At 41.9% G+C, this 10,798-nt stretch overlaps 1 protein-coding gene across 1 annotated transcript; it reads left to right on the forward strand.

Moving 5' to 3' along the window:
* Positions 1-4,830: 4,830 nt before the first annotated feature.
* LOC127100648 (uncharacterized) lies at positions 4,831-9,872 on the forward strand. Its single transcript, XM_051037893.1, has 2 exons — positions 4,831-5,562; positions 7,984-9,872. The coding sequence occupies exon 2, from the start codon at positions 8,030-8,032 to the stop codon at positions 9,728-9,730; it is 1,701 nt and encodes a 566-aa protein (XP_050893850.1). The 5' UTR covers positions 4,831-5,562; positions 7,984-8,029; the 3' UTR covers positions 9,731-9,872.
* Positions 9,873-10,798: the final 926 nt, after the last annotated feature.

Here is a 10,798-nt window from a genome sequence, read left to right on the forward strand (position 1 = left end):
TGTTAAGTAATTTAACACATTAATCACCCTAATCGTATCACACATTCAGTAACGGCACATCAACTCAAACATCATACTCAAGATCAACACAATTCATACTCATGCTCAATGCCAACACAACACACGTATAACATTGGAATACATCCATTCATATTATACACTACACATATATTATGCAATGAGACTCCATGCATGCGGTACCGACTATTCGTGAACATATAGTTCAACTTCACCGACCAAATCCAGGTACGGCTACCAAGCTCACCAGTCCCACTCATTTGAGACCTAGTGACTCACATCACTAATTCCTCACCATGGGAATTAGCTACCACCCCAAGGGCCATGCTATGCACGCTAATTCACCTAGCATGCAAACATCAAAAACAGTCCAAATGACTAACATCACTAATTCCTCACCATGAGGATTAGCTACCACCATAAAGGCCACATTATGCACGCTAATCACCTAGCAATGCAACATCACAACAATAATCCGAAATGGACCGATGCTCACTCTCTAAGCCATAAAACAGTCCATTCACAACACATGCATAACATACACATTCACAACATTATGCATACCATCATACATTATCAACACATGTATCAACACATCATATCATGTCAAATAATTAAACACAGTATTAGCACACTCTACTAATACCTATACTGCTCAAAACAGCGGGAAATAATCCCTACTATATCACACACCGATATAGGCAACCATCAATTAGGCACACAACATTTTAATTAACAATTTTTCCACTCTGCAACAGTGTTAACCGGTTAACGCTCTGGGTTAACCGGTTAACGCAGCACAAACACGCTTCCTGCCCAAAACTTAACAGTGTTAACCGGTTAACGCCCTGGGTTAACCGGTTAACGCAGCACAAACAGCAATATCTCAGCAATCACAACAGTGTTAACCGGTTAACGCCCTGGGTTAACCGGTTAACGCAGACAAAACAGCAATTATTCAGAATACATAACAGTGTTAACCGGTTAACACCCTGGGTTAACCGGTTAACGCAAGACAGAAGCTGTTCCTGCGCTAACACAAGGCAGAATGCAGAATTCTCCGCATTTTCCGCCGTTGGAGGACTTCCGGACCTCCGATTCCAATTCCGTAAAAAGCTATACGTTCGGAAATTCACAACTAACCCAAACACGGATTCAATTACAGCCTAAACACAGTTTTATCCAACATAATTTTCCAGCATTCATAATCCCAATTAGGGTCAATTCAACGGCTTATCACTACCCATTACATGCTAATCCATAATACCCATTAAACGACGATAAACCCCCCTTACCTGAGTTAATCCGGCAATCTCTAAGCTCCAAGCTTTTCTCTTCTCCAACCTTTTGCCCTTGCTCTTCCTCTTTGCCCTTTCTCCACTTTCCACTTTTCAGCCGCTTCTCTGTTTCACGTAAAACTCTTTTTACCAAATGGGATTCTTTTTCCTTACTTCACACTTATATATTTTCCAATAACTATTATTCCAAAATAATAATAATAATAATCCAATAATTCCAATTATTTAACTAAATTAATAAATATAATATTAATTTAAATCAAATAATTATCTTATTTTTTTATTGGGGTGTTACAATTATCACAAAAGGATTTGTCAGATCACATGACATTTTCGTGTCTTGGGTAGCAGTGATGTGTTGCTAGATACCGCTCACTGTTTATTATGTTAAATACGTGATTTAATATAATTGTCAATGCCGTGAAAACCTATAGGGTCACACACAAAAGGGCGGATTGATGAGAGATATAGTAACTAAGGAACACCGTAAGATACAATGCACTCAAGTGAATTGTAGAACATCGTAAAGTACGGTGTACTTAAGTAGAATACGAAATATGGTAAGGTACCACACGCTTAAGTGATTTTGGCATATTATAAGATATGGGCCACATACACTTTAGTGGGATTTTTAGCTTGCAGCCTGTAACACCTCAAAATTTGCCCTCCTCTCTTGGGACTAGCATTAACATATTTGCATATCATTTTTAGGGCATTAGGCATTTCATGTTGCATATCATGTGGTTACATTATGCAAGCTATCCTCCCAAGTCTTGATCAGAAGATGAGGAAGTCAAGTGCAAGCCAGGGTTTATTAACTGATCATGGCCATCTGAGGATTGGGCTGTGAATTAGGGTTTCATGATTCTCAAGGGTATTGGTCTTCATCTTGTTTGCAATGATACCTCATCATCATCATGTTTGGATGTCATCAGGAGATGGAAGAAGATTCCTTGAGATTAGGGTTTTGACCACTGGTCAACCCTAATCAGTTGTATTGGGCCAGTCAGGGTTTAATCAGGAGATGAGGTCTGTGATGATTATGAGGTTCATTTTGTGATTATATGGTGATTATTGAGGCTAGGGTTTCACCCTTAAGCCATTTCAGTTGGAGATTGGGGTTCAAATTGATCTATGCATTGCCAGATTCATCTATCAGATGAAAAGTCAATTGTGGTCAACTGTACATGATCTGGTGGATTTGGAGGTGGAAACAAGTTAGACACACTTCATTCATGTTGGAACAAGTGTTGAATGACATTGCAAAGCTTAAAAATGAAGAAAATCAAGTCAGGACAAAAACTGCCAAAAATGGAAAGTGACTTGTAGCTGAAGTTTCCAAAAATGGAAAGTTTTTGACCTCAAAAACAGAAGTCCAAGGAAGCTTCAAATGAAAAATTGTTCAACATGACAGATGTAGATCTTGTTCTCACCTTTCCAAAAAGTCCAAGAACTTGAAAATCCAATGTGTGGTTTGCAAGATATGGCTCATTGAATTTCAGAAAAGACCGTAATCAGGAGGCCATAACTTCCACATGGTTTGTCCAAATTGCAAGTTCTTTATATGCACAAACTCCATTTGACATGTACTTTGAGGGTGCATCATTGGATTTGTTCAAAAATGGCCAAGGCAAAAAGTCACTTTTCAACTGGACAGCTGAATTGGACCAGGGGCAAAATCGTCCAAATGTCAAAATAATTAGAATTTTTGAATGGGACTTTTTCCAACACCTCAGGAATGGCATTTTAAGTATGTTTGAATATTCATTTCATGGCTAGGCCTCATAATTTGAGTTTTGGCTCGAAGAATGGAAATGCAAAATTGGACTTTTTTCTACCACATAGTGAAATTCAAGAATAGGCATCCAATTGAAATGAAACTTGTTTCTACACATTGCATATGACATTTTGGACTTGTTGGAACCAAAATTGAGCTGCTACATGAACTGATTTGGAGAGAGGGCATTTTGGCCAAATTGAAGGAAATTGCACTTTCACTTAACATTACCATTTAACTAATTAAGTGGATTAGTGGAGGATTAAGCATCCATATAAATTCTAAATCATTTCCTAATCATAACAGAATCTCCACATTTACAAAATTCAGATCTAAAAACCTCTCATTCTCTCAAAATTCCATCAAGAACACAAATCTTCAAATTCATCAATCTTCACCAATTGTGGATCAATTTGCGAATTTCTTTTTGCATTGATCTTGCCTCAACCTCTACTCCATCTGTTTTCATGTTTCAACCTCCAAAGCCGCGCCAAAAGCTGCTGCACTTTCAAGCTCCATCCATGGTGAATCGCGGATTCAAGAGCTGTGAGCAAAATTGAGCAAAACGGAGCTTCACACCACTCTTCCTATAGCCAATACTGCTGCTGTTTTGCCAAATCGCGCGCGAATTCAACCGATTCCACCACTGCCATAGCAGGTATCATCGAAATTCGATCGTCATGCTTTGCCAAATAATTGTGTGCGTGAGAAAGGTCTTGTCGCGTAGATTACGGTGCTGGTTTCGGAATTGAAAATGATCAATCGTAGGCTGAGAAATCTTGACTCGAAGTTTAGATCTAAAACCCTAGGTTCATCGATTCTTGAGATTTAGGAAGTTTTAGGTTAATTGGAGTTGAGATTCATGTACTACACGTTCGTACGATTCCAACGGATATAAGTTTGTTAGTTTTGGTTAAGATTTGAGAATTCGTGTTCTTGGGCGTTCTTCAAATTTCTGGACGGAAGTGACGATGAAGAGGCTTGTAGATCCTGATTTCGTTTCAAAAATTCAAACTGGGAGTTTCCCGCCCCCGCCTCTTTAATTACCAAAATGCCATTTCCTTTATTTATTTAATTAATTCAATAAAAATCTAAAAAATGTTAATAAATATCATAACACCTTAGAAAAATCATAGAAAATTATAGAAAAATCACAAAAATATGGAAATAATTTTGTTGACTTTGTGGTTGAATGTAGATGATTTTTGACCTATTGGTCAAAGTTATGCTTGGATTATTTTGCATTTTTGCCTAGGGTTTCTTCCACATGTGCATTTGTGATACCTTACACCATTTTGATCATGAAATCCTCATAATGTAAAATAAATTCTTGAAAATTTTTGTGATGATTCTAGACACATCAATGGTCATTTCCATGTAAATTTCATGAATTTTTGATACCTGGTTAGAGAGCAGCAAATTCTGGAACTTAGGTGTGACAATTTGTGTCACACCTCTTGATGTCAACTTGTTGAATTTAATTGGATGACCTATGCATGTTGGAATTGGCTGAAATTTTGCATGATGATTTGTGGACATGTTAGGATGCTTGATGAATTTTTGTAGGATTTTTCACTGTATTTTCAATTTAATCTTGATTTTTCATTTCTGGTTGTTGAAATTGCAAGCTCATGTGATACATGTTGGTAGATTGATTGGGAAATCCTCATATTGTATTGTATGGCCATGAAATTTGATATGCATGAACTAGACACATTGTGTGACCTCCCTGTTTTGGTCTCATCCATTTCTTTGTTGTTTTCAATGAGATATGAATTTTTGAATTGGATGTATGCATTGATGGTGTGAATTGAAGCATGAAATTGTGTCTGTTTTTGTTGATTTTCATTGACATGGTTCCATTTGCCCAATTGAGCTCAAATTTGACATGGTAGACCTTGATTGACCCCTGTTTAGGTGTATTTAATTTGAGAATTTTTGGATGTGTTTTGGTATGGATTTGAATGCAATAATTCTGTTTGTATGTTTGGTGCTTCATTTGAACCAATATGGATTGTTTTGTGCATAACATGAGCTTGGTGGATGATATAAACATGAGACCAATGATGTTTGCTTGTGTTTGATGTTAATTTGATGTTGGTTAATGAATACCTTGCTGTTTTAACTTTTTTCTTGCTTTTGGACCCTAGGCTTGGCCTAGTGGTCTAGTTGCTAATATTTGCTTGGTTTTTCAGGATCAAAAGCATAATGTACATGGAGAATGATCCAAATCCAATTTTGATTGATGTTGTGGATGTTTGTACACTAACATAACATTTTTTTTGTAGGTGTTGGAGCTTGGGCTTAAGCCTTGAGCTTGCTTTGTGTTGTATTGTTTAAACTGTTTGATTGTTTGCCGTATAGTTTGTCTGATTGATTACTGATTGAGTTTGATTGTTTCCAGGTACTTTAGTTGCTCAGTTCCTTGTGAACTATTGCTTTGCTTTGCTTAAGCAACTTGCATTTGAGGTATAACCTTCTTACTTCATGTAGTCTGGAGACCCGGCTGTTACCGGGCCGGGCAAATTGTCTGAAGTCCTCCTTAAGAGGCAATGCTTGTGTATGTTTATTTTTAAGCCCAAGCAGGAAAAGCCCTTCAAGTAAGGCAATTGGTGGAAGGTAGGGACAAGCAACCTGTCCCCCACTATTCAGTTGAGTCTTCTCCTTGCTCCCATTACATGGTTGTAGCATTGAGATCAAAAGCCCAAGATCTGTTGTGTCAGAGTCATCGAGTATAGAAGGGTTCCCCTATTCTGGACCCATGCTCATTTGTCAGCTCTCCCTGGTTAGGGATAAGAGCTGTGAGGTCTGATCCTCACTTCACCTATCATCTGCTTCACCTTAGCCTCGTAATGGCAAGGTTAAGAGCAAACACAGCCTGTACAGACGATTGCTTAGGCAGTCAAACCTGATTGATTGAGCCCCCTTGTTTGGCTATAGTGCGTGTTATGTGGATATCTGATTGACATGCTTGTTTGAGATACCTGTTCTCATTTGATGATATATGATTGTATGCTTGTGTGCTAGCTTCTTTCCTGGTTAGGTTAGTTTGCTTATGCAAGTAGGATAGAAAACCGAACTTAGGGTTGACGATGCATGACAACATTAGGCTCGAGTCTCAGCTCCCTAGTTGTGTATCTTTCCCCGGTTTCTGGTTAGCAATTTAGTCCCTTTCAGGGGAACTACATCGCCCTGATCCTCGTTCCAGACGAGGTATGTAGGCAGGTGGTCGTGCGAGACCACTCCGGGCAACCTTTTTCTTTTTTGCGTGTGTTTACTTGTTATCTGACTGTGTGTTTGGCTCGGATGCCGACGTAAGCCCAGTGATTGGCAGTCGGGCTCCACGTTTGCCGTTTTGTGCGTGTTTTGGCTCGGATGCCGACGTAAGCCCAGGATTGGCTGTCGGGCTCCACGTTTGCCCTTTTTAGTGTGTTTTGGTTCGGATGCCGACATAATTCCATCCAGTGGTTGTCGGGCTCCATGTTTGCCACCCTTGCTTGTTTGTATGTGTTGTGTTGTTTGGCGTGCGTAAGCCGAACTACAGTGGCTCTGATTCTTGTTCAGACAAGATATGTAGGCATAAGGTGCGATACCTTATCGAGCCCGTTCCTCTTAACCCCACCTGCGTTCCCCGTGTGTGTGTGTGATGTTTAGCAACCTTTTCTTTATTCTAGGACGTGGATCCCTAGGAGTACCTAGGACGTGAGGGGTGCTAATACCTTCCCCTTGCGTAACCGACTCCCGAACCTTTTCTCTCTGGTCGCGAGACCATGTCTTTCCAGGTTTCTCTGAGCGTTTCCTTTCCCTATCTTGGGATAAATAACGTTTAGTGGCGGCTCTGTGTGTTTTTATTTTTAGGCTCGCCGGTTGATTTTTCGCAGGATGCGACAGCTGGCGACTCCACTGGGGAATAACAGACATGTTGACCTATGCTGGTCCATCGTCCCTAAGCGAGTCCTTCCTAGCGTTCTAGGATTAGTTTAAGTTGCTTGTTTGTGTTATTTATTGCATTTATTATTCTAACCAGTGTGTATATATTTGCATTAAATGTTTGCATGCATCATACTATCATGTTGTTGCTGTCCTCTGCAGGTGGTTCTGTTGTGTGGGGTGGGTGTTCTGAGTGGGGCTAAAACCCAGGCCCGAGTATACACCTAGGACTAGTGTGGTCTCACGTTGCCTCTTTCATGTTAAGTCAACATGTGCCTGGCGGCGTGATGTGCCACAAGCCGGACGAGGCTCACTTGATAGTGCTCATCTCTGTGGATATTCCGCTTTGTTTGAGTCACTCCATTTGAGTTGTTGACTCTGGTGACCGATCATTCCCGGATCTTTGGTTTAGACGATTTTAAGGGAGCTACAATGGCACACCCGAAAGGGCAAACCCATTGAGTATCTCCGCCCGATTGTCGAGACCATTATCCGCCTTAGGATGACTTGATTAGAACTTACCTGTGAGGGGAGGGTTGTTCTGTCAGATGTTTGTTCAGATAGCCTTCAGATGGTGACTTTTGATCTGTGATTCAGAGAGACATAATTATAAGTCGGATTTATGGTCATTTATTGCCGTGACGCCGGAGTGTTGTCCGTGACTTATCAGTGGGGATCCGTTTATTTCGGATTCCCCGGGCCGATTCAGATAAGGGTGATGTGTCTACTCGGATATGGTTTGGTGATGATGGTGATGATGATGTATCTGTCTTCCGTTTATTTCGGAACCCGTGGGTCAGAATTGGGATTGTACATTCCTCAGATGGTTATGATCAGTTCAGAGCCCAGATTCAGTGCAAATGATCAGATGGCTTGGAGGATGGCAACGCATTGCATTCATTCATCAGCATCATTACATTTTGCATTAATTGCATCTAACCCATGTTTACCCATATGCAGGGACACTTTTGATCGAGATTCTGGTTGAGAGATTTTCTGCTCCAATATGAGGACCGGTTTGAAGAACAACGTTGCTTACAGTTTCTTTGATCCAGAGATTGGTGTGCTCAAGGATATGATAGCATTGATTACTCCTGACCATGTGGGAATGTTTAGAGAGTCATACGGCGGTATTCTGAAGATGGTTTTCAGACTCACTGACTGCGACAGGAGCGCCATCCACACTCTTCTTCAGTTCTATGACCCTGGGTTGAGGTGTTTCGTTTTTCCAGATTATCTGTTGGGACCTCTGATGGAGGATTATGTCAGCATCCTGGGTATTCAGATCCGTGATCAGATTCCTTTTCATGTCACCAGAGCAGAGCCAGATGTCCTTGGAATTTCACGTGCTCTTTATTTGAGTCCGGAAATGGTCAAGGAAGGTTTGAAGGAAAAAGGAAAGCTACCCGGGTTTCATTTGAGTTTCTTGGAGGCCAATGCCAAGGAACATGCTGCTGTGAGTAACTGGAAGACGGTCTGTGCTCTGATTGCTGTGAGCATTTATGGGATTGTGTTGTTTCCTAACCAGAAGAATTTTGTGGACCATAATGCTATCAGATTGTTTATGCAGAGAAACCCTATTCCTACCCTGATTGGAGATGTCTACTACTCAGTGCATAACAGGAATGAGAAGAGGCGGGGTGGTCTGGTTAGATGCTGCTCTCAGTTGCTCTTTAGATGGTTCATGGGGTATTTGCCTTCCCGAGGTGCTTTTGTTCAGATTGACCCTAGTGTCAAGTGGTCCTTCCGATTGATGGGTCTGCGGGCTGATGACATTGCTTGGACTCATAATGGTTTAGCTGGTCAGGACTTCATCTGCAGTTGCGGGAGTTTACCTAATGTGCCTTTAGTGGGAGTTCAGGGTTGCATTAATTACAACCCGATGCTTCTCCGGAGACAGATGGGGTTTGCTATAGAGGGTCCTCCTCTCGGGCGAGAGATTCAGGAGTCCTTCTATTTCCCGATTGATGGTAACCAGACCAAGTTGAGGCAGGTATTGGACGAATGGCGAGATATCCAGAGGAGGGGTAAGGTTCCTTATGGCAAAGTCAACTGCCGGTATTTTCCACTATTTGAGGATTGGTTGCGGAAGAGGATTGAGTCTACATTTCTACCGTTCCCTGGAGGTGACTCTGTGTGTCCTATGATCGAGGGTCCAAGTTCTTCCGTCAGCATGGAGGAATTCCTTGAGATGAAGAGGGCCAGAGATCAGTTACTTGCAGAGAAAGCTGAGTTGGAGAGAAGTGTTGCTCGGTTTCAGGCAGCTAACCAGGAGATCAAAGTGAAGATGGAAGATCAAGACAAGCGACATGCCTTAGAGGCCAAGCGCTTTGAGATGGACACAGCCTACTATGGGAAGATCAGCCAAGCTTTAGCATCATCCAACCGGGAGCACGACATCACTAAGGATAAGCTGTTCAGAGCGTCAAAAGTCATCGAAGATGAGAAGAGAAGGCAGATCATAGTCAGGGATCAGAGGGATGAGAGAGCCAGAGTCCTCGCTGCAGAGTGGGAGGCAGAGAAAGCAAAGATCAAGGCTGAGAGAGATCATTACATGGCAGAGAGAGACCACTACTTCAGGCAGATGAAGATTCATCAGAAGGAAGTTGGAAGACTACAGCAGGAGAATACCGAGCTCAGGTTTGCCGCAGAGTTCGCAAGGATGGAAGGCGAGATAGGGCCATCTGCGGGACCCTCATCCAGTTAGATCTTTCATTTGTGTTGGATTACCGTCAGGCTTGTTGACGGAATTCACTTGTCTGTATTTCTTTCCTATTCTGGAGGATTGTATCTGACCTTATCTGGTTGATGTATGACTATTGCACTGATTGTGCACTTTTGCTATGTGATGGTGATTTTTCATTCAGTGATTGGTTTTCAAGCTTTATTTGCTTTGCTGTATGCACTCTCACGAGCACACACATGGTTGGGGGTATCATGCTAAATCACATATCTCCGATCTGCACGACAAAATCAAACACTGCTAATCAGAATATTGATGCCGGATTATTATTTGTCTCGATGATGCCAGGGTCGAGAGACAGAGTGTCCTTCATATGGATACGCACTGCATACATGCATAATCATGATAACTTGTGTTTTATTTTGCAGGTGACTATTACTAACGTGCTTGTTTGTAAACAGGAACCATTGCTCGCGCTCGAAGAGTAGTACCCTTGCACTCAACTCGCCCTCACAGATATTACACAAGAAGAAACACTCCCAGACTCATGGAGCTTCCCAGTGCTGATATGCTGGAATTGAAGGAGAAAATGACCGAACTGATCAATATAATGCAAGGTTTTGCCATTGGTCAGAAGGCTCTCGCAGATAAAGTTGAGAAACTCGAGCGGGTTTCTGCTCAGAACAGTGGGGTCAACCTGGATGGAGTCTCCAACCAGGGGCAGGGATCTCGTGATGGTGGAAAGAGGACAACAGTTGGTCTGGTGAATAATGCTGGTGCTGCTGGCCAACCGGGGCAGAATACGAAAGACAACTTTGTGCCTCCGTTTTATGGGTTTGACGAGGATCAGGAGGAAGATAGAGAGGCTGACCAGTTCTCTATGCGAAATGAGCCTTTTGTGCCTTACGACATTCCTCCTCAGAACAAGGAAATTCAGCTGCTGGCTGAGAAAATCAAAGTGCTGGAGAGCTATGCCACGCCTGGGGTGGTAAACATGTCCAACATGGGATTGGTGGAGGGAATTGTGATTCCTCAGAAATTCAAGGCGCCCGCATTCGACAAATACAATGGCAGTTCTTGCCCGGAAACCCA

This window comes from Lathyrus oleraceus, chromosome 7, assembly GCF_024323335.1.
Source record: "Lathyrus oleraceus cultivar Zhongwan6 chromosome 7, CAAS_Psat_ZW6_1.0, whole genome shotgun sequence".
Taxonomy (NCBI): domain Eukaryota; kingdom Viridiplantae; phylum Streptophyta; class Magnoliopsida; order Fabales; family Fabaceae; genus Lathyrus; species Lathyrus oleraceus.